Source organism: Cervus canadensis, chromosome 2, assembly GCF_019320065.1.
Source record: "Cervus canadensis isolate Bull #8, Minnesota chromosome 2, ASM1932006v1, whole genome shotgun sequence".
Taxonomy (NCBI): domain Eukaryota; kingdom Metazoa; phylum Chordata; class Mammalia; order Artiodactyla; family Cervidae; genus Cervus; species Cervus canadensis.
In genome coordinates this window covers 94,527,670-94,550,440 of record NC_057387.1, presented here as the reverse complement: position 1 = coordinate 94,550,440, position 22,771 = coordinate 94,527,670, and the positions used below count along the sequence as shown (strand labels likewise).

The 22,771-nt window shown below is 53.6% G+C and overlaps 1 protein-coding gene and 1 non-coding gene across 3 annotated transcripts; one reads left to right on the top strand and one right to left on the bottom strand.

Moving 5' to 3' along the window:
• The first annotated feature begins 316 nt into the window (after positions 1-316).
• On the top strand, positions 317-21,859 carry DMBX1 (diencephalon/mesencephalon homeobox 1). 2 transcript variants are annotated; one of them, XM_043447680.1, is made up of 5 exons: positions 317-358; positions 15,650-15,815; positions 19,151-19,329; positions 19,589-19,937; positions 20,882-21,859. In XM_043447680.1, the coding sequence occupies exons 2-5, from the start codon at positions 15,662-15,664 to the stop codon at positions 21,337-21,339; spliced, it is 1,140 nt and encodes a 379-aa protein (XP_043303615.1). In that variant the 5' UTR covers positions 317-358; positions 15,650-15,661; the 3' UTR covers positions 21,340-21,859. The 2 variants fall into 2 exon arrangements, with proteins under 2 accessions (XP_043303615.1, XP_043303624.1); XM_043447689.1 differs by lacking the exon at positions 317-358 and having other exon boundaries at positions 15,657-15,813; positions 19,134-19,329; positions 20,882-21,468.
• TRNAC-GCA lies at positions 17,990-18,061 on the bottom strand. The gene has a single exon. It is a non-coding gene; the product is annotated as a tRNA-Cys (tRNA).
• Positions 21,860-22,771: the final 912 nt, after the last annotated feature.

Here is a 22,771-nt window from a genome sequence, read left to right as displayed (position 1 = left end):
CCCCTCCTTGCCCTAGGGATTGGCCTACGGCTTCTGAAGACCCGAGAGAGGCAGAGATCCGGGGACCGGGAGACGGAGATTCGGAGATTCGGAGGAGGTGACCGACGAGGCTGGAGCCCACCGACCCACGACCCACGGACTGTCGGACCCCGGCAGCCTAGGCCGAGAGCCGCTCTGCAGCACCAGCGGGGCGGGGCGGGGGCGGGGGCGGGAGCGGCGCGTGATTGGCAGCCACCCGGGCCATTGGGGAGCGCGTGGGCCCGCGCGGGGCGCCCGGGAAACGCCGTTTAAAACTCCAGCCCCGACCAAGGCGCGCGTAGATGGCAGCGGCGACGGCGGCGCGGGCCGGGGAGACCAGGTGCGAGCGGGTACGGCCGGCGGGGCCGAGCTGGGAGGGGCGCCGGGACGGGGAGGACGCGGGCGGAGAACTCTGGGGACCGCCACCCCTCTAGTGGTCCTGCAGTCCCCGATCCGCCGGGAGGACCGGAAAGTTTGCTTGGGGCTGGGGACTTGGAGACGGACAAACAGACTGCGAAGGGCAGAGAGGAAGGAGGGACAGGCCAGGGAGACAGAGGCAGGGAGAGATCGGGAGACGCGTAGGGTGAGACGGAGGGAGTGATACCTAGGACTGACGACGGAGGCAGAGAGAGGGAACAGCCCAAGGAGCCAGACCGAAAGCAGAATTCGAAATTCCGAGGCAGAAAGAGGGAAAAGAGAGAGCCGTGGGCAGAAAACGCGCGGAGGCCCAGACGGAAGCCGCGACTCGCGGAGACGCAGGCACCCGCAGAGAACGCTTCGGATCCGTCACGGTTTTGCCTCATTTGGAAGATATTACTTCGCCCCTGAAAAAAAATAAATACAAAAAAGGTTTGGATATTAACCGGAGACAAATCCTTCTCAGTTTGGAGGGGGGCGGGGAGGAGGTGGCCGGGGGTAATGCGGAGCAGATGCGGCCTCGGGGCGTCGCGGAGCCCGGGGCCGGGGCTGGGGAGGGGGCACGGCCCGCAGCCCAGGTCCCTGCCGGGAAAGCGCAGGGATCGCCCCCATGCCTCCCCAGCTTCCGCATCCACGCCGCTTAGCGAACTGCCCGATGCCCCGGGCATTACCCGGGATCCTGCATCGGTCCGGGCTGCGCGGTCCCGGTACACACGCCACCCGCGGCGAGTGAGCCTTTTCTCTCCGGACTTCGATTCTGCAAGAATTCTCCGGTTGGGGGTGGTTCAGCGCTCATCCAGCTTCTGTCCTCGTAAATGTAGCCTAGGGCTGGAGTCCCCCAGGTGGGTGTTTGGGGCGCAGCGGGCCTAGTCCCCCGGAATTCGTTTTGCCTCCGGCGGCCTCGACTGGAGTGCGTCGGGTGAGCTGCGTGTGGAACGGCAGGCTGGGGCCAGCACCCGCAGCCTCTTCGTGGTGCTTCGGGTGAAGCGGTCAAGGGGCAGGGGGCATTGCCTGCCCAGGACTCTCCTCCCTGGGCCTCCCATGGCGGGTAGCTGTGACCCAGTTCTGGACGGGGACAGGCGGTTTCCCGGACTCTGCTAGCTGAACTTTCTCTTCCCTCGGGAGTTTCCGGGCTCTGCGCAGGGGCCGCTGCGGCCCTGGTGGTGCATTTAGGGGGCCGAGCGGAATCTCTCCTCCTCTAAATTGTCCCCACATCTGGGACCCGAACTTGCCCTGATTCTGATGGTGGTGGTGGTGGTGGTTGTGTGTGTGTGTTCCTCAGGTTCGTTGTTCGTCCGATGGGGGAATCCCGCATTGGGGAGTGGGAGGAGGCCGAAATCTGCGCCCTTCCCACCCTTTGCTCGGGTTTCGAATCCCCCAAAGTAGGGAGCCAGTGGAGCCTCGAGCGCCGGTCCGCCCAGAGCATGGGACTATCTTTTTCGTTTTAGAAAAATTCTGCAGAGGCACGGGGTCTATCGGGCTAGTAGTGCTGGTTTTCTGAGGAGACCCTGGGTTAAGGACGTCGGGGAGAGCGGAGGGCTTTACTGCCTCTATGGGCCTTTCGAGCTGGCCGTATAGTGGCCCGGTTGGCATGTTTGCCCCGCAGCCGCGAAATTGCATAGGTTCCCAGTTTGCAGCCCTGACGGCCGGGTCACCCAGTGTCTTTCTTACTGGAGCTCTGGAGCCTATGCGCTGTAGCCGGGTTGGCTGGACCCAGCATCTTCCTAGGTTTTGTCGCCTATTAGTTTTAGGTGGAGTGGGCTGAAGAGTTGTTTTCAATTTTGCAGGGATTTGCATTTTACTTCTCTTCATCCTCAGTCTTCCCCCAAAGGAGAAGGCAGTCTGACCAAAGGGTCGGTGAATTTGGTTCCTACCTCCTCTCTCTGCAAACCAGCTGTGCTTATGTGCATGTAGGAGGTCAGGAAAAAAAAATCGAATTTGCTGCCCAGTGAGAGCAAATTTTCCGAATAATTGGCTCAAATCTCCGTGGCTGGGGCAGATACAGTCTCTGGACAAGAGGCAGGGATTCACTACTCCGATTGGGGGTAAACACCTTCCGTCACCCCCTCAGACATTATGGGCACCGAATCCTGCTGGGAAGTGGGAACTGTGCAGCCGCACAGACACTGCGGAGAAAGTGGAACAGAGGGCAAAAGTGCATAGGAGAGGAAACCCGCCCTGGGCGAAGGCGGCTTCAAAGGTGAGCACCCGGGCCTCCACATGGGCCCCACCGGACCTCAGGCTGGCCAGTCAGCTTCGAGGGTGAAGGGTGAGTTTTGGGAGAATCCCTGCACTGGTGCCCACCACTTTCATACGCAGAATCCTGTGTAGTCTTGAAACTGTAGCCGTTTCTCTGATCCGATGAGAACATAACTGGCTTCGGAGACCTGGCCCCGTACATCCCGTCACACGACGCTTAGTGAATCTTTAAGAAACAAAAGCTTCCAGAGGAGCCTGAACTTACAGTTCTCTGGTCCTGTCAGGTCTGGAATGGAGGATCAGCCTACCACCCTTAAACCAATTGAGTTTGGTGGTTAGAGCACTCGGACTTGCCTGTAGGTTGCAGAACCTGAAGGAGGGGAAGAAACTCCCCCTCAATCTCTGAGCTAGTCCTGTACACACACTCACACATTTTGTAGCCATCCAGATGGACAGACACACAGCGACACACACACACATGTATAACTGACCACCACCCAGAGTCAAAGGCATGGGTTAGTGTTACCTGAACTAGGGGTGGCTAACAAGGACACACCCAGGTGAGAAGTCACGTAGGTAGAGAAACATACACATAGGACACACAGGTAAATCTGCTGGACACACACTCACAAAACTCCTTAGACAGACACTGCTGTGTGTATACAGGTTGAACTTACACGATCACTCAGGCATATCACACCAGACACTCCCAGGGCACCTATCTGAGGCCCAACAGTCCCCCTTCTCCCTTCAACCGTTTCAGCCCAGGGGCTTCAGTCCATAACTCCCATCCTCATTTCTGCTCCCCCCACCCCCATTCCCACCACTAGCCTGGGGACTCACCACTCTCTCCTCCTCTCACCCCTTCCAGGAAGTCTCTGGTCTTGGTGGAGCCAACCCCCACTTCCCCCAGGTTCCCAGTCCTCTCCCCCTCCTTTCCCCTCTCCTTCTCACAGTCCCGCTCGGCCGCCCTGCGGTGCCCATGTAAATGACAGCAATAAATATCTAATCAAGGCCCCGGGCGACGCCGCCCGCCGCCCGCCAAAGCCCATTACTGAGTAGGCGGGCGGGTTAGGGAGGGGTACTGGGGGGACCGTGAGAGGCAAGCTGAGCGTGTGGTCCGGTCTCGACCTTCGTCCTGCAGTGAGTACCCTAATCTCTGACCTTGGGCAGGTCATTGCTCCTCCCTCAGCCTCAGTTTCCCCTTGGGTAAGACGGGTGAGTTGGGTTCTCTGTTATCCTATTCTGCACCCCCGCCATCCAGCGAGCTGTCTTTCCACTAGTCACCCCTCTGCTCTTCCGACAACTTATTTGACTTGGCCCAGTGCTGCCGGATGGGTGGACATTCCAGCTCACACAGACCCAGGATCACAGCTCTGGCCCACCTGTTCTTCTGGCAGCGGCAGGGAAGAGTCCCCTGGATCTGCCGTCACTTGGCCAGAGTGCATTTTTCCCAGACAGAGTCACTACTTGCAAGTAGTTTACTGCTGCCACAGGCGCTGCTTCGGTGTGTTGCTAGGTCATTGGAGCCCACGGGGTCTGGAGGCCCCTTCCAGCTCCCGCAGCTCTATGCATCAGGGTTGTCTGAGTCCCTGTGGCTGTGTGACCCTTTACCTACCTATCCATAAGTCTGTCTGTGCACAGAGTGGGATCCAGGGTCTCCAAGTCAGCAAGACACCCCACCAGTTGCCGGAGGCCCAGACCTGAGCTTGGAGCTGTGGCTCTGCGGAGACTCTGCAGTCTCTGTTTCCGGGCTGGCCAGGCCTGGGTCTCCATGATCCTGGAGCGACCCAACTCGTCCGTGCGGGACTCCAGACCCGGGGCAAACCAGGCGAGTAGGGCCAGCTCCTCTGTGCAGGTGAGACGCGGGAACGTGCTGGCGGCTGACTCGTGCGCCGCTCCACTCCGGGTCCGTCCTGGTCTCCTGGGTCTTCTCTGGCTTTCTAGCTGCATCTCTGCTGGAAAGGAAGTGGAGAATCAAGCAATTATCCCGCCAGTTCGGTTCCCAGGGCCTGCGGTCAGACCTCCCCTGAGCCAGCCTGTCCTCCAGAGCACACACTGGATGGGATTCGAGGAGAAACAAAAATTGGCCCTTTTCATCTTCCCGTCCTACCCCTGACGCATTTTGCTGCCTTAAAAAAAAAAAAAAATCTGCAGCCGCCTGATTTCTTTGCACCGTACCCCACCCCCAACATTAAGCACCTCAGAAAATCCGAGAATAGTAGGTGGAGGGGCCTCCCTCAGTCTCGGCCCATTAGCCTGCAGGGGGCTAATTACCCCAATTAGCGGCTGATTTATAATTAATGGCTCGGACCGAGGGATAATTGGATGTTAATGGATAACAGTTTGTGTAGGGAACTAAGCGCCTGGGCTCTTCCAGAGGGCCCCAGGGGTGGGGTCTGCCCTGAGACCCACCCAGAACTCTGGAGCTCTCCCTGATGGAGGTCTTTCCCTCCCCTCTCTGTCAACATCCCAAACCGAGAGGTGAGCATATCCTTTCAGAAACTGAAGAGCTCTAGGGCTTGGAGATCTGACCCTGGCAAAGCCACACAGTCTGAAGCTCACCGTCTGAGGTCCTTGGCTCTAACTTTGGGGCCACTTTGGGGTCCCTCAGCTGAACTGGAAGGAGGATGCTGGAGATTTTGGACCCCAATAGCCCGTTCCCTCAGCACATGGATCAAGCAGTGTGGGGTTAACGGTAGCAATGTGCGAGTCATGGTGCTGGTATCAAATGCCACTTGGGGAGCGGGGACATAGTCAGGATGGGAGGAATGGCCAGGGCTTGGTGTGGGACAGGATCAGGGCTCAGTCTGTGGCAAAATCAGGGCTGAAGCTATGGCCAGGAGGTGGCTTGGCTTCTGGTGGGGTCATGGGGTCGTCCATAGGAGTAGGGCAGTACAGGCAGGTGAGGAGGAGACTGGGGGCCTTAGCTCACTCAGTTCTGGGTTCTGCTGGCCTTCTCATATCTCCCAGAGCTGGTCTCCCCTCACCCAGGACTTTAGACCATCTGACCATTCTGCTAGAATTGGAGCCTCTGGAGCTGCTACTCCTTATATTACCCCAGAGTTTATACCTGACAAAGAGCGGCTCTATCTCTACTTGTGGGATGAATGCCTAATATTTTCCTTGCTGGGTGCTGAGTCCTGGCTCTGGAGCCAGACCCTACCTTGCAGGAGCCCCAGACTGGTGAGGTTAAGGGCTCTTGGTGAGCACGGAGTTCATGGGAGTTAGACTCCCTGGATTCCATCTTGGCTGAGCTGATTAGCTGTGTGGCTTTGGGCAAGTGACTTTATCTCTCTGGGTTCCTTGTCAGTCAAATGGGATGAGATTGTTGTGAGGAGTAAATGAGATGCTGCCTGTCAGGTCTCTCTCAGGATGGCTGGTGAAAAATAGTCATTATTAGATCTTGGGTGAAGGACAGGCAAATGGGCAGCTACAGTTTGGTGAGGTAATGCTACCATGGGAGTTCCAAGAAGTCACCTGACCCAGCCTGGCCCATCAAGGAGGGGTGTCCTGGAGAAGAGGGTACCCAAGCCTAGTATGAGGAATCAGGAATTCTCCAGATAATGCTGGTGGAGGGACAGTGTTCCCAGAGGGGAAGGCAGTCACATGGTGACTTTGGGGAGCTGTGTCTCAGCGGGTGAGAGGGTGCTGGTACAGTGGGTTAGGAGGAAGCAAGAGTCGGGGAGTGGAAATGATGAATATGTGTGTCTCTAGACTGTGTCCTTGACTGTTTTCTGTGGTCTTGCTGGCAGTATTGAATCACTGAATTGTTGGTGCCCAGGCTCACCCTCCTGGGAAGGGTGGGGCATAGCTGGGGAGAATCTGGTGCCTGGCAAGGGGAGAGAAGCTGGTTCCTGGACTTTCTGCACCTTTGTATGCCTGATACTGACAGCGGAGATTTGGGAGGTTAGGGGGTTTGACAGTGACCTGAGAATGGATCCAAAAAATAAACAGCATCTAAGAGGGAGCAGCTGGGGGTATCCTCATCTCAGGTCTGCCCTTAGCCCTGGCACCTGCAGAGTCCCTGGTCAGAGTAAGGCCAGGGTCTCGATGCTCCCTTAGAGCATATGCTCCCATTGCTGATTCCTGGCAACTCAGAAGAGGTGTGGGAATAGGGGTGCTTTCTGGTATGGCAGCTCATCCTTTCCAGTTCCCAAACAGATAAACCAAGGGTGACTTGGCTTCTTAGAGCCTCAATTCCTCATCTGTAAAGTGGGAATAATAATAGTGCTTCCCTTACAGAATTGGAATAAGAAATTCATGAGATTACCACTATTCAGTGTCTGGCATGTTCTGGGCAGAGAGTTTCTCTTAAAATCCTGTAAACTAACATAGTATTATAAAGCAACTGTAATTAATTAGTTTTTTTGGCTGTGGGGTGGCTTACAGGAACAGCTTAGTTCTCCAACCAAGAATTGAACCAGATCCTAGCAGCAAAAGTGTTGAGTCCTAACCAGGGATCACCAGGGAATTCCCAGCTATACTCTAAGAAAACTTTAAAAATTATTTATTTATTTGGCTGCATGGGTCTTAGTTGCGGCACACAGGATCTTCATCACAGAGCGTGGACTCACTAGTTGAGGCATGCAGGCTTAGTTTCTCCTTGGTACGTGGGATCTTAGTTCCCTGACCAGGGATCGAACCCATGTCCCCTGCATTGCCAGGCAGATTCTTAACCTCTGGACCATTAAGGAGGTCCCTAAAAAAATGTTTTGAATAAAAAAATAATCCTGGACCCACCAGCTCAGAGCTGGACAGCTTCTAGGTCATCTTCAGCTACCCCCACCCCAATACATACACATTCATGTGTGTGTGCACGTGCACACACACACACACACACACACACACACGAAGGACTCTCTCCTCCTCAGTATCCTCAGATGGCTGGATGGTCTTGGATTACACACTTCCCCTGACCAAGATTTCGGTCAATGTTGTGTCAGAAGAGGTCAGGGATGGCAGGTTCCTAGCCAAGGTTGCATAGCGGCCTGGGGTTGGGGCAGGAGCCCTGGTCTGGACCTCCTGAGTTTATGTATTTATGTTTTTCTACCTGCCGAGCCACAGTCCTTTTGGTTTCCCAACTACTCAGTAGGGGGGACGGCTGCAGGGGCCTTTTCCCCGGAGGGTCTTGGGCGAGCCTCTGGGGCTGAAGGGGAGGCAGCATTTCTCAGGGCAGAAAGTCTAGGGCAGCAGGCCCCCTCCCACTGCCCTTGGCACCAGGGCTAGTCCTCACCAGGGCCTAGGTCTTGGCTACACTCTGGAAATCAGTACAGGTAGATCCTCTGCCACCTACCCCGTTAGTCACTACAGAGCCTCGGGCAGTGTCAGTTTTCTCATTCATACAGTGGTGATAAGTCCTATCTCGTAGGGTTGTGCTGAAGCTTGTTAATGTGAGCAGAAGAGGGTTTAGCTCAAGGTGAATGTTCAGTAAACGGTAGCTGTCATGGGTAGTGAGGTAATGTGTTTGACCACACTTGGAACAGAGAAGACAAGTCACTCAGAGAGTGCTGGTTCCTCCCCTCCTGCTTTCTTTCTTTTCCTTTAAACACAGTTGTTCTGCTTGGTTCTTCACTGTGTGTGGGAATGAGAAGAAATGGAGAGGGAATGAAAAGTTCAGAAAAAGAGAGGAAAGGTGAAGAGAGAAGGGACAGGCCTGTGGAGTGGCTGAGCTGGGTGCAGCTGAAGGGAGGGTCCACTTTGCTTTTAATCAAAGACGCCTTACGTGTGGTTTTTTAGCAGTGCTGCTGTTAATTTATAAAAAATGCCCCCTAATAAAATTCTGCTTGATTCTTCGATTGGCTGGGCATTAGGCCGCAGCCAGCAGCGACGTGGGGACATAACGGATGCATTTGCAGATTTGGAAAATTAAAGCCATCTATATGGCGCCTGTGGCGGGAGATCCGCCGATCTGCTTGCTTAATGAAATATAAAGATTCTTTTAACCAATGTAAGCACAATTCGACAGCTTGTGAAACACGGCCGCACCATGATGGATGGCTCTCCTGGCTCGCCAGGAATTGCGGGGCGGCACCTTTTAAATATATAATTGATTCTGTTTGGAGTGTGCAGTGGGCTGAGCCCACGCAGGGCCTGGCCTGGGGCCAGAGGTGCTGGGCCCCCTTTCGAGGCTCCAACTAGCCCTGCCGGACTCCAGCCTGGGCGGCTCTTGGCTTCCCCTTAGGACCCACAGCTCTCAGAACTGGGGGTGGATGGAGCTCCAGTTGCTGGGTCTGGCTGAGGACCCCAGGGGGGCAGGTCTGGGCTGCCCTATTGCTGGAAAAGTGCCTGCTGCACAGGGCTCCTCCAGTCCCAGACTCAGAGTCCTGAGGCGAGAGGAGGTGGTGGTACCAGGACCCCGAGGACCACACTGGGCTGTGCGGGCCCTGTGTCTTGGGCTGTGTGTCTTTCTCCTCCGTGCAGATTTATTCTTTACTAAGCACTGACCGTTTACCAGGCTCTGTGCTAGGTGCTGCGGAAACCCAAAATGGGTAAGGGAGATCTGTTTATTTTCTGTGTTGATCTGTCTTGCCGTCTGCATCAACTCCATCTCTGCTTTATTTCTTTCTCTTTGTTTTTCTCTCTCGTTCAGACCCTGTCCAGGGCCACATGACTTCTGAGGGTACATTTAGAGTATGTTCCTCTGGTCACACACACATGTTCACACACACCGGCCCACAGATATGCACACCCACATGAACATGTACATAACCACAGATGCCCACCTAAACACAGATGCCTGCGGTCACATGCCCGGTCACAGTCATGCTATGTACAAGCATGATCAGTGAGATGAGCTGTAAGCATGTGGCCTGGTGGTCCCATGTGTGTGCAGCTCAGATGGTAAGCAGCATCGTCAGCCAAGGGCCCCTCTGTGGCCTCAGAGGAGATCTGGGGCCCCGATGTCCACCTGGAGAAGGAAGAGAGCATGAAGGTGGGGAGAGAGGAGCTCAGCTGGGAGGATTCAGGCTGGCATGGCCTATCTTACAACATATACGCACGCTCACATGTGCACACGTGTGTGTATGAGCAATACCAGGGGGAGGTGCTTTTTCTCTGCTGTTGTCCTACTGCCTTGGACCACACCAGAGATGCTAGAAGTCAGGGAATGGAACATGCTGGAGTAAGAGCCTGTGACTGGGGTTAGGAAATACTAGCTGGTGGGAAGAGCCTCACCTCACCTGTGGAAACCTGTTCCACCACCTCCTAGCTGCATGGCCCTTAACAAATTATCCAATCACTCTCACCTTTCGTTTCCACATCTGTGAGATGGGGGTAATAACAGCCCTTACTTCCTAGGGCATTGGGAGGATTGATGGGGATGTCTGATGTATCTGAGGCACTTAATAAATAGTTGTTATTATTAATTCATTCACCGGATCCTCATCTCCTGAGCTCTGCCTCTGTGCCAGACCCTGTGAGTGGGCTGAGGTGGGGAATCCAGAAAGGCATGAGTCACACTTTCTGCCCTCAAGGAGCTCAGCCTTGTGGGGGAGATAGAAGTGTCACACTACTCTGGTCCGGGGCTAGAACTGAGAAAATCCACATAAAGGCTTTGTGTGGTGCCTGTTCGGTGTGTCCAGTAAATGGCAGCTGCTGCTGCTGCTGTTACCATCCTTCCTGGGACCCGAGAGTAGTTATGTGGAGCGTGAAGAGGAGAGAGATGCCTTCTCAGGGGCAGGTGGGGAAGGCCCGTCTTCTGAAGAGAAGGTGTCACTGGGGCTTTACCAGGTCCCGGGGGAGGAAGGGCAGTGACATCTCAGTCTGGAGGCCCAGTGGGAGCAAAGGCATGGAGCTGACAAGCCGGTAAGGGGAGGGCGTCAGGCTGGAGGGGAGAGGGAGGGGAGATGTCAGATTGGGAAGGTCCTGGAGGCCTCCAGAGGGCCAGCAGTTGAGGTCGGAGAGAGGCACTGCTCCTGGGTTCCGTTAATAAAGACTTGTCGTGCATCAAAAACTGTGGGATCAGCAATAATTAAGTCAATTAAAACGTCACTTACCACATTAACAGCAGCCAGTTTTAAGGCAACACAGCTCTTGAGTTTGGTGGGGGAGGGGCATTCCAGCCCGGCAGGGGGATGGGGGATGAATAAAATTACTTCTAAACCCTTGTTCCTCTTTCCCAGGTGGCCCTTGTGACATTTTGGAGACCAGCTCCGTTTCCACATCCCTGGAAACACAAAGATAACCCTCCCCCATCCCCACTCTCAAAAAAAAAAGAAAGGGGACTTCCTTAGTGGTCCAGTGGTTAGGAATCCACCTTGCAATGCAGGGGACTTGGCTTCCATCCCTCGTTGGGGAACTAACATCCCACAGGCTATGGGGCAACTAAGTCCGAGAGCCACACCCAACGCAGTCAAATAAATAATTATTTTTTTAAAAAGAGGAAAGAAGGAAAGAATATGAGTGTGAAGATCACCTGTAATCCCATCTGCTGACTCCCAGAGATGACTTCTGTTAGCTCTGTGTTACTTCCATATTTCTTTCCTCTGCATATTTATACATACATACATTACAGAAATGGGATCACCGCATGCATACTGTTACCTATTTCTTTCACTCAACAATATACTGTGAGCATCAGCATGTACAGATACACATCATTGTTTTAAACCATGGCTCCGTCTTCTGTGGCGCTCGTGACTGTCTCCTCATTTACTGAACTAATCCTCTGTCTATGGACAGTGAGGATTCCAGTTGTTTGCCATCATAAGCAGAACCATCATAAATATTCTTATATCCATATCTCTGCATACTTGAAGGATAAATTTCTGGAAATGGAATTACTGAGTCCAGAGATGCTCTCTCTAAAAGCTTTTGATGCAGGGATGAAAGAGCTCTTTCGCCAGTGAGGTAGGAGAAGGACCATTTCCCACTCCCCTCAATAACCCTGCGTAATTGTTTTTCTTTGTATTTGCTAAACTGGTAAAAATTCTTATTTTATTGTTTCTATTTTTATTTCTTTGGTCACAAGGAAGGCTGAGCTCTTTTGTCACCTATCAGAAAGCTATTTTTCTCCCTTAATTAGTTGTCTCCTCATTTACTTAGCCTGTGTTTTATTTTTTATTTCGGTTGTGCTGGGTCTTTGTTGTGGTGTGTTGGCTTCTCTTATTTCAGAGCATGGGTTCCAGAGTGTATAGTCTCTGTAATTGCGGTCTAATTGCGGTATGTGAGCTTAGTTTCCCCAAAGCATGTGGGATCTTAGTTCCCCAACCAGGGATGGAACCTGAGTCCCCTACATCGGCAGGTGGATTCTTAATCACTGGACCGCCAGGGAAGTTCTTAGCTCATCTTTTATTAAGGTGACCATCTTTTTGTTTCTATATAAGAGCTGTTTATATGTTATGGGTATTCTCTTTTGTTTTTAGTTGTGCTATTTATTTTTTGGTCAGATTTGCTATGTCATGTATGGCAAGTTCTCTCCCAGGTTTGTTGTTTGCCTTTTAGCTTTGTTTATGGTATATTCTGTCACACAAATGGTTAAACATTGTATTCTGTACCATAATTCTCTTCTCCTAGATCTCTGCCTTTGAGGTCATGTTTATGGTGCATGGAGTGGGATTCTGTGAGTAACTGTCATTGGTAGGTGTCTTGTGTGAGTGTCCACTCAGAAACCTATAAACCCAAACCTCAGCTCCCAACTTGTATATCCAGTTACCGATTTAACATTCTTTTTTTTTTTTCTTTTCTTTTCTAGTGGTGCTGTGCAGTTTGTGAGATCTTAGTTTCCCAACTAGAGATTGAACCATGCCCCCTGCAATGGAAGCGCACAGTCTTAACCACTGGACCACCAGGGAACTGCCCTCAACCTAACATTCTTACTTGGAAGTTAGCCATATTTTATACCTATCATGTCCCCAAAAGGCTTCCCAGGTGGCTCAGTGGTAAAGAATCCACCTGCCAATGCAGGAGACATGCATTCTATCCCTGGTTCAGGAAGATTCCCCTGGAGAAGGAAATATCAACTCACTAAAGTATTCTTGCTTGGGAAATCACATGGACAGAGGGGCCTGGCTTGCTACAGCCTATGGGGTCACAAAAGAGTTAGACATGACTTGGCGACTAAACAGCAGCAGCAACGATGTCCCCCCAAGGCCTGGTTTCATTCTCCTCCTTCCCAGACCTGCTTCTCCCTGAGAGCTTGCAATTCGGGAAAAGATCCATCTTCACTCAGTTGTTGTTCAGTCACTCAGTCGTGTCCAACTCTTTGCCACCCCATGGAGTGCAGCATACCAGGCTTCCCTGTCCTTCACCAACTCCTGGAGCTTGCTCAAACTGATGTCCATTGAGTTGGTGATGCCATCCAACCGTCTCATCCTCTCTTGTCTCCTTGTTCTCCTGCCTTCAATCTTTCCCAGTATCAGGATCTTTTCCAGTGAGTTGGCTCTTTGCATCAGGTGGCTAAAGTATTGGAGTTTCAGCTTCAGCATCAGTCCTTCCAATGAATATTCAGGGCTTATTTCCTTTAGGAGGGACTGGCTTGATCTCCTTGCAGTCCAAGGGACTCTCAGGTGTCTTCTCCAACACCACAGTTCAAAAGCATCAGTTCTTCAGCACTCAGCCTTCTTTATGGTCCAACTCTTGTACCCATACATGACTACTGAAAAAACCATAGCTTTGACTTTTCAGACCTTTGTTGGCAAATTAATGCCTCTGCTTTTTAATATGCTGTCTGGGTTTGTCATAGGTTTTCCAAGGAGCAAGTGTCTTAATTTCATCTTCACTCAATAGCCCAGTCCACTTGAGTCATCTTTTTGCCCTCTTTTCCTCACATCTTAAAACTAACCTTTTAGCAGTCATGTCAATTCTGCCTTCATACCATATCCTGACTCTGACCACTTCTCCCCACCTCCACCCATCCTGCCCGAGTGGAAGGCCCTTTGGTTGCTGGGCTGGATTCTGCAGTGGCCTGGCCTTTCCACTTCTCTTCTTGACCCCTCTGCAGTTTGATCTCCATACAGCAGCAAAGTGAGCTTTTAACAACAAATCATGTTATTCAAGACTGTCCAGGAGCTTCCCATCATACTCACGATAAAACTCAAACTCCTTATTTGGGCCATGAAGCCCCCTGGGATCTGGCCCCTTCTCTCCCTCACACCTCGTCTCATCCACTTGACCCCCTCACCCTCTGAGCTCCAGCTACGCTGGTTTCCTTGCTGTTCCACACACACACCAAGTTGTTCATGCCTCAGGGACTTTGTCCTTGTTGTTCCTTTTACCTGGAAAGTCTCCCCCCACCCCAATAAGATTCATGTGGCTTATTTTGAATATCAGAGAGCCCTTTCCTGACCATACGTTCTAAAATAGCCTCACCTTTCCTCTTGATATGCTCTTCCTCTGCCCTGTTTTTCTTCAGAGTACTTATTCCTGTCTGACTTTATTATATAGGTTTATTGGTTTTATAACCTTCCCTGCTTGGGAGGTAAATTCCATGAAGGCAGGATTTCCCTGATGATCCAGTGTTAAGACTCTGCAGTTCCACTGCAGAGGACATGGATTCGATCCCTGGTCGGGGAACTAAGATCCTATATGCCTCTCAGTGTGGCCAAAAAAATTCCATGAAGGCAAGGACTTTGGTGCTTAGTAGGTGGGTGCTTAATGAGTCTCTGCTGAATGAATATGTGTAATATATGAATGTGTATGAGTGTCAGGTTTATGTGTAGATACATCTGCTATGTGGATAGGTATCTGTGAGAATGTCTATGTGTGGAACTGTGGGAATAATGACATTGCGTTTGTGATTGTTGATGAATTTGTGTGTGAGTATGACTACTTATGTGAAGAGTGTCTGCATATGTGTATCTGTGCATGAAATATGTGTGTGCATGTGTACGTGTGTGTGTGTGTGCTATGGATGTTTGGTGATATGTCCACTTCAGTGAGTGTAGGGAGCCAAAATACCTGGACATGGTCTTTCTTTTGTCAAATGGTCCATGTTCCAAAACTGACACTTCAGGCCAATATTTGGTGGGCATAAGGACTGGGAGGGTCTGGAGGAGCCCTGGGGCTGGTGGGGCCCTGGCAGCCTCGTGCCGATCTGAGCCACCTCAGCAGAAGGGATGTACTCTCTGATGTGCATTTTTTGGCAGCCAAAGAATGAGGCTGAAGGAGCAGCCTCATCTGTGGGGTGGAGGAGGCCCTGCGTGGTCTGTGTGGCTTCAACATGTCACTGCTCTTTCTCCAAGCCTCAGTAGACTCATCTGTAAATGGAGTTCACTTGCTCTAGGTCTGCTTGCTTCTTGGGCATATGGTGAGAATACAGGGAGGCAATGGCAGTGTGCATATGACAGTCATAGTAACCGTGTTCTTACAGCTGTGTGGCACATGAGGGTTGTAGTCCATTATCTCACCAGAGCAAATGCCTCACTGAGTCCAGTGACTGGAGTCACTCCAGTCCAGCTCTGGACTTGGCTCCCTGTGAGCCTCCTTGGCTTCTTGTTGAACAAATAATATGTGTGTGAGGTGCAAATTAGTAGGTGCCTGGGTGATTAATGAAGAGATGAAGAACGAAGATGGTGAATGAAGAATGAAGTAGTAAACAGATTGTTGAATCCCAATGATTAACGTGTTTGAGCATACCCTATATACCAGACCCTGTTTATTGTAAAGGCTTCTCTTAATCCTTGCAACAACCCCATGAAATAAGTACTATTACTCAACCCATTTTGCAGATGGAGAAACTGAAGGTCAGGGAAGTTAAGTGACTTACTCAAAGCCAGAAAGCCTGCAGGTGGCAGGGTGGAGAGTCCAGCTCAGGCAATCTGACTCCAGAGCCCAGAGCATTAAGCCCTACACAAGTCCTGCTGCATGAATCAATGAATGAGTGGCTGAATGAATAAATAAATAGAGGCAGGAGCCCTCTTGCTCTTAGCTGTGGGCAAGGTGGGCCTCTTTCCCATGAGGTGGCAGAAGCTCAGGGGTGAGGTGGGCATCCAAGGTCTGGGCGAGGGGTGGTGTCTCCCCCAGGGTAGAGTGTGACCACATGGCTTCATGTCCCCTCCCTCTCACCCGTCTGCAGGCACATGCCGTGATGCAGCACTACGGGGTGAATGGCTACTCGCTGCATGCCATGAACTCGCTCAGCGCCATGTACAACCTGCACCAGCAGGCAGCCCAGCAGGCCCAGCACGCCCCCGACTACCGGCCTTCGGTGCATGCGCTCACACTGGCCGAGCGCCTGGCTGGTAAGGGCCGTTTGTGGGGACGGGGGCTGCAGGGTGGAGGAGAGATCTGGGGGACAAGGCTCTGTTTGGAAGGTGAAGGCAGGAGGGAGCACTGGGAATGAAATTCAGGAGGACCCAGGTCACTTATGGCACAGGGAGATGTCAATTCAAAATCTGTGTGCATATCCAGAGCATCCATGTTTGCCAGGGGCCTGGGCCTGGCCTGTGCTTTCCTTCAGATTTCCTTCACAGCCCTCTGAGGGAGGGGCCCAATAGCCTCTCACGGTGGAGAGACCGAGGTGGGAGGTAAGGGACTAGCCCAGAGCCTTCCAGCTGGGAAGTGGCCAGAGTGCCCCGGGAGCCACTTCTGTAACAGCGCCCACATTTTGATCACTGATTGTGTGGCCAGGCACTGCATGAGTTGCTCTTTCTCTCTCTGTGCATTAAACCATTCAACTCCAGTAAAGGGAGGTTATTATCTCCATTGTATGGACAAGGAAACGGAGGCTCAGTGAGGCTAAATCTAGGCAGGGCTGGGGTGGGAGATTAGAATGGGACCTTATGGCTAAAAATCTGAGCTTTGAAGTCTCAGATTTGCCATCATTGTAGGGTGTGCCTGCTCTCCTCTCTTCTCTGAGCCTCAGCTTCCCCTTTATAAACAGGGAAGCTGGTGGGGCCCATTCCATAGGATGGTGTGGATGTTACTTGAGGTAACACATGTAGGGTATTCAGCAGGGACTGGTAGGTGCTCAGAGGAAATTATTATCCAGGTCCTATGGGAAGTGCCCATGAGGGAGCTACAGTCCCCCCGACTCCCATTCACCCGTGGTTGCTCTGCTGTGAGAGTGCCTCAGTGAACGTGGGAAGGATTTGATGGCTTGGGTGGGGAATGTGAGTTCCTGAGAGGTGAAGCCACCCACCCCATCCTGTCCCAGGCCAAACCTCAAGCAGCAGATGAACTGCTCTGGGCCTGTGCCAGATGGTCCTGGGAGAGCTTTAGGGTACTTCCAGGGATACCAGGTGCCCATATAGCCATGAGAGGGCACAGCAGAAAGAATGTGGCCAGGATCAAGTGGTGGGGCAGACCAGATAAGCGTGATCAGCTGGTGCGGTCAGGGAGGGCTTCCTGGAGAGCATGGGGCAGGAGCCCAGCCTTAAAAGGGCAAGGAAGAGGGACTAGCATGAGAAAGGCACAGAAATGCAATGAGCTGTGAGGCCTGGATAGGGGATCTGGCCTGACAAGGAGGGCAGGGCAGCCACTTCTACTACTTTAGACCTGCAAGGCTCTGGGAAGGGCTCAGAGGATGAAACCGAGCCCCTGGTCACTTTCTGTGGATGAGCATCAGTCTCCAGCGTGGCAATGTGTGTGCAGGCCTGCCCGGCTATGGCTGCTTCTCTGGTTTGGAGTGAGTTCCCTGTGCCCGGCCTGGTGGTGACATTATAGATCCTGACCATGTTCCAGGGCTCAGAGAGGAAAGATCAGGGACAGAGGAAGTGGAGTATTCAGTGCTCCCACCAACCCTCTAATCTTAAAGAAAGAGGCACACGAGCTCCAGGCGGGCCCTCGTATGAAGGCCTTGACTTCCAGGAGGTTTTGCTGATGGTTCAGACAGCCTGGTCTCCTAGGCGGCAACCCCCTGCCCTCACCTGCAGCTCCTGGAACCAGCAGCAGGATGCTGAGCTGTTGCTCCCGCACCCAGGGTTCCACTGAGAGGGGTTCTCTCCTTCCCCTTCCCCAGTGTAACCAGCATGAGCTTGGGGCTCAGCCCAGGTTGGGATTAGTGCTGGTTTGTGAGGGGTTCAGGGCTCCCTCTTTACATTGAAGACGGAGAAGCCCAAAGTCTGAGGCTTCCTGGAGACCCAGTTGCTCCTTCTTCCTCGTTTAGAGTGTTGTGTTGACTTTCCAGTCCCTGAAGTGAAGGTGGCCCTGTGCAAAGGCTGACGCAGCTTGGGTTCCTTTCAGCATAGATGGTCCAGGGCTTGCTTATGGGTGATGGGAGGCCGGGAAAGAGAAGTTAACTGTCCATCCTCCTGGGACTAGTCAAGCAGAAGAGCAGGAGTGTGAAAGTGAAAGTCGCTCAGTCATGTCATACTCTTTGTGACCCCATGGACGGTAGCCCACCAGGCTCCTCTGTCCATGGGATTCTCCAGGTAAGAATACTGGAGTGGGTTGCCATTTCCTTCTCCAGGGGATCTTCCCTACCCAGGGATCGAACCCAGGTCTCCTGCACTGCAGGCAGATACTTTACCAACTGAGCTATCAGGGAAGAGCAGGAGGGTAGACAGCAACCCCAGGCAGATATATATGCTGGGAGATTCCGTTCTCAGCACTTGGGCAGGACCGTGGAATCTGTTGTCTATCAGGCCTGTCTCCTCTCCTAGCCTGTGGTGGTGGTTGGTACCTGCTCTCTTTGTCCTTACCTCCTGGAGAAAGCAGCTAGAAGGGCCAAGACTGCACGCAACCAGCCTTTCTGAGGCTGCCAGCCCTGCCAGAGCCAGCCTTTCTGTTGAGGAGATATAAAACCAAGGTCTCAGGTCCTACCATCAGAGACTCATAGGCCAACTGGGATGATGAAATTCATAGCCAGAGGACATAGGATCAAGAGCCAGTGAATTCCATCTACTTAATCAGACTCCTGCTAACAAGACCTTGCAGATAGATCCCAAGCTCACAGCCTGGCTTCTTATGGTCAGGGCGGCATTCTGTTGGTATCCAGAATCTAAGGGTCATTGGCTCCTAGAACGTTTGTGACATGGACTTCCAAATTGACAGCATCATGTACTCTCAGAATGTTTTATCTTATTATTCTAGGACTTTATGGATTTTGGCTTCCCTGGTGGCTCAGAGGTTAAAGCGTCTTCCTCCAATGCGGGAGACCCGGGTTTGATCCCTGGGTTCGATCCCTGGGTAGGGAAGATCCCCTGGAGAAGGAAATGGCAACCCACTCCAGTATTCTTGCCTGGAGAATCCCATGGATGGAGGAGCCTGGTAGGCTACAGTCCATGGGGTCGCAAAGAGTTGGACACGACTGAGCTACTTCACTTTCACGTATGGATTTTAGGGTAAAGCCCGCCCGCCCACCCACCTCAAATAAGGAAGATCCCCCTCAGGCATATTCCTAACAGCCATTCTTAGAGATGAATTAGAGTTCAGTGGGCCTGATAGTGAAAGATAGTGTGGAGTGATCTTGAAAATCCAGCTACATGGAGAGGACATGGGTGATTTCCATGGGGAAGAGACCAGGGTCTAACTCTGGCAGGACCACAGTGGGTCAGAGCAGGGTAAGATTTAAAACCTATTTCCCATAATTAAATGGGCCCCCTCTCCTTGCCCTCCAACGGCTGTACATTTCAAGACATCATCTTGGAGGCCCGCTATGGCTCCCAGCACCGCAAACAGCGTCGCAGCCGCACGGCGTTCACAGCTCAGCAGCTCGAGGCCCTGGAAAAGACCTTCCAGAAGACTCACTATCCGGACGTGGTGATGCGTGAGAGGCTGGCCATGTGCACCAACCTGCCTGAGGCCCGGGTGCAGGTAGGGCCCAGCTAGACCTTGCAGACAAGCACCAGCCCATCAGTCTGGCTTCCCACTGTCCAGGAGCCAACATTTCACACTGCACCTGGTGTCTCCATGAATGACTGCAGTAACAGGAGGGGAGCTGGGGAAGGGATTGTGGGTGTGTGTTTCCCAGAGGGCGGGGTGATCTTATCCTGCACATCCCCTTGGGGAGCACCCTGCTCCACAACTCTACTGCATCCCCTCCCATTCCTGCTGCCCCTCTCCCCGTCCCTAGGTGTGGTTCAAGAACCGCAGGGCCAAGTTCCGGAAGAAGCAGCGCAGCCTGCAGAAAGAGCAGCTCCAGAAGCAGAAGGAGGCTGAGGGATCCCACGGGGAAGGCAAGACCGAGGCCCCAACCCCAGACACCCATCTGGAGACTGACCAGCCCCCCAACTTGCCCAGCAGCGACCCCCCTGCTGAGCTTCACCTGAGCCTGTCTGAGCAGTCGGCCAGTGAGTCGGCCCCCGAAGACCAGCTGGACCGGGAGGAAGACCCCCGGGCAGGGGCTGAGGATCCCAAGACCGAGAAGAGCCCTGGGGCTGAGAGCAAGGGGCTGGGCTGCAAGAGGGGCAGCCCCAAGGCAGGTGAGGTTTGGCAGGGGCTATGGGTGGTCTGGGGCCCCGCCTAGGGAGAATGGCCAGGTCTAGCCGCCCAGGGGCCTGGCTCTGCCAGGGGTGTCAGAGCAGAGATAGAGTTAACCCTGGACACGTGGCACTAGCCCTGACCCAGAGAAAGGACACGGCCATAGCAGGTTCGTGCCAGGTGATCCCCCTTTAGTCGCGGAATCCTGGCAAGGTCAAGGGAATTTGGCGGGGAGGGGCTGTGTGGCAGGGGAGGGATACTTGAAGAGCTTAGGGTAGAAGCTATTTATCAGTCCAGTATTTTAACAACAGTACAGATGTACCAGTGCATATTGGGTGAGTGCTATACGAGTACCAGAGATCCCCAAATGTAGCAGGCTCCCGGGCTGTGTTTTTTGAAGGAGCAGAACTCTGGCAGGAAGCATTATCTCAGTCACAAACCCTGCGTCCAGGCAGCGGGGGAACGGGGCTGTGAGCTGAGAGCTGGAGGGGAAGGGGAACCACAGACAGGAGAGGGAAAGGGGAGGCAAACCCTTGGAAAGAACAGGAGTCTTGGGGTGGGACACTTCTGTACTACTGCTTATGGCTCAGCCATTCCCCATGTCAATCTGATTCTGTTGTAACGATTTTGAGAGTCAATAGAACTCTTTTGTTCCACCAAACCCAACAAACAACAAAAACCAAAACAGGAAAAGGATACTCCCTAAGACGTCAGATATGAGGGCCCTGGCAGAGCCCGGGCTATCGGGAAGCTTGGGTCCCTCCCTCCCAGGATTCTGGGGACACCGTGGCTTCAGGGGACGCCCTGGCTGAGATGGGTGGGTATGATTTCAGCCACAGCTCGTCTTGTCTACAGCGCCAAGGGGGAGGCGAGGCCGAGGGGGAGCCCCTCCTGGCAGACCAGTGCCCTTGTCCTGAGTCCTCGGTTCGTGATTCTCTGCTTGCAGATTCCCCGGGCACCCTGGCCCTGACGCCTGCAGCCCCGGGGGCTGGCCTCCTGGGCCCCTCCCACTCCTACTCCTCCTCCCCGCTGAGCCTCTTCCGTCTGCAGGAGCAGTTCCGCCAGCACATGGCCGCCACCAACAACCTGGTGCACTACTCCTCCTTCGAAGTGGGGGGCCCGGCCCCCGCTGCCGCTGCAGCCGCCGCCGCCGCTGCTGTGCCCTACCTGGGCGTCAACGTGGCCCCGCTGGGCTCACTGCACTGCCAGTCCTACTACCAGTCGCTGTCAGCGGCCGCCGCTGCCCACCAGGGCATGTGGGGGTCCCCACTGCTGCCTGCGCCCCCTGCAGGCCTGGCACCTGCCTCGGCCGCCCTGAACAGTAAAACCACGAGCATCGAGAACCTGCGGCTTCGGGCCAAGCAGCATGCAGCATCCCTGGGACTCGATACGCTGCCTAACTGACTGCTGGCCTCCCGCTGCAGCCAGGGCTCTCAGGCGCCCCCAGCCCAGCCCCAGGTTCATCCCAACATGGCTCTCAGGGAGCTACCTCATGAGCCCAGGGATCCTGGGGCCTTGGAGTCCTGCTTCCTGTCCCCCCACCTCCCCAGCTCCAGCCCTCGGTGAAGCCCACACCTGCACCCTCTGCATGGCCCTGCTTGGATCTCACGGAGGCCAAATGGGGAGAAGGTGAGAGGCCAGTGCCCCCAGCTTTCCTTGGGGAGTGAGAGGTTCTCGCTGGCCAGACCCCTGCCTCAGTGTCGCCTCCTCCCATCCCCTGCTTCCTCCCCTAGTAAGTTGCTGTGTGGAACGTGAGATATAAATATAAATATATAAAGCTATATTTTCAGGCACCTGCCTGCCCCAGGCCCCCTGCCCTGCTCCATTGCTTCTCCACTGCCACCCCCCAGCTCTGCCTACAGCTTCTGCGTCTCTCTCTGGCCTTCCCTCTTCTCTCTGTCTCCCCTTTCCTCCTCCTCCTCTCCCCAGCCTCTGTCTTCTCCTCTCTGGATCTCCCCACCGTGTCCCTTCTTCCTGCCCCTGCTTTCTTTCTTGGGTGCTGGCTGTGTTGATGTAGACCGTTCCAAATTATGTTTTATTTGGGGTTATGGCTTTTTCAACAGGCTTCTTCCTGTTCCTCTCCTTTCTCTTCTTCCCAACCTCCTGGCTCCTCCCCGCCCGCACCCTCTTGAGGCAGCTTCTTCTTCCAGTAGAGGTGATACGGTCCGTAGCCACTGCAGTGGCAGGCAGGAGGGGGCCCTAGTTCCCACCCCCAACCCTGGCCTGTATCTAGAAAAGCATGTTCTCTGTCTTTTCTAGCTTTGAGACGCCCCCTCCCCATCCCCAGCCCAGATTGAGATGGAGGGGAGTGGAGGCAGGAGTCAGGCTGAAGCAGACGGTAGAAGGACAGCATCTCTGGCTGTAAAACCTCCAGGACTGGAGCCCGGGGCCAGCATTCATCCAGGGCTGACCACAGGGCTCTAGACCTCTCTCTGGTAAAACTTCCCTGGTTGGTGGGAGGCAGTAGGGCACAGGTGCTTTCAGAGAAGTGTCTTCGAGAAATAAGGTCTTCTGCCCCCAAGCCTGAGGTTCCACAGTTAGTGTCCGTGGCAGGGTGTGGCCGAGCCAGGAGGGAGGGTCCTCCACCTCCTGATCACACCATGTGGCAATGCAGAGTCTCAGGGCTTCAGCTGGCATCCTGCCTCAGAGCCCACTGTCGAAGTAAGGGCTTCCAGTGAGTCGCTGGCACAGAAAGGTGTATTCCTATTTGTGGCCAGGAACCCAGCTCAGCAAACTCCCTTTCAAAGCGGTATGACCTTGAGTCAGCCCATAGCCTCTGTGCCCACTCCCCACCTGGATTAGAGGGCCTGTAACACCCTATCCAGCTCTAACATTC

What these genes read in the sequence shown, in the direction of transcription:
- DMBX1 (XM_043447689.1), top strand. Translation starts at nt 15,662, where the DNA reads ATGCAGCACTACGGGGTGAATGGCTACTCGCTGCATGCCATGAACTCG. An exon ending in ACACTGGCCGAGCGCCTGGC is followed by an intron (nt 15,814 to 19,133) that starts TGGTAAGGGCCG and finishes CTTGCCCTCCAA; the next exon opens with CGGCTGTACATTTCAAGACA. An exon ending in TGCCTGAGGCCCGGGTGCAG is followed by an intron (nt 19,330 to 19,588) that starts GTAGGGCCCAGC and finishes CCCCGTCCCTAG; the next exon opens with GTGTGGTTCAAGAACCGCAG.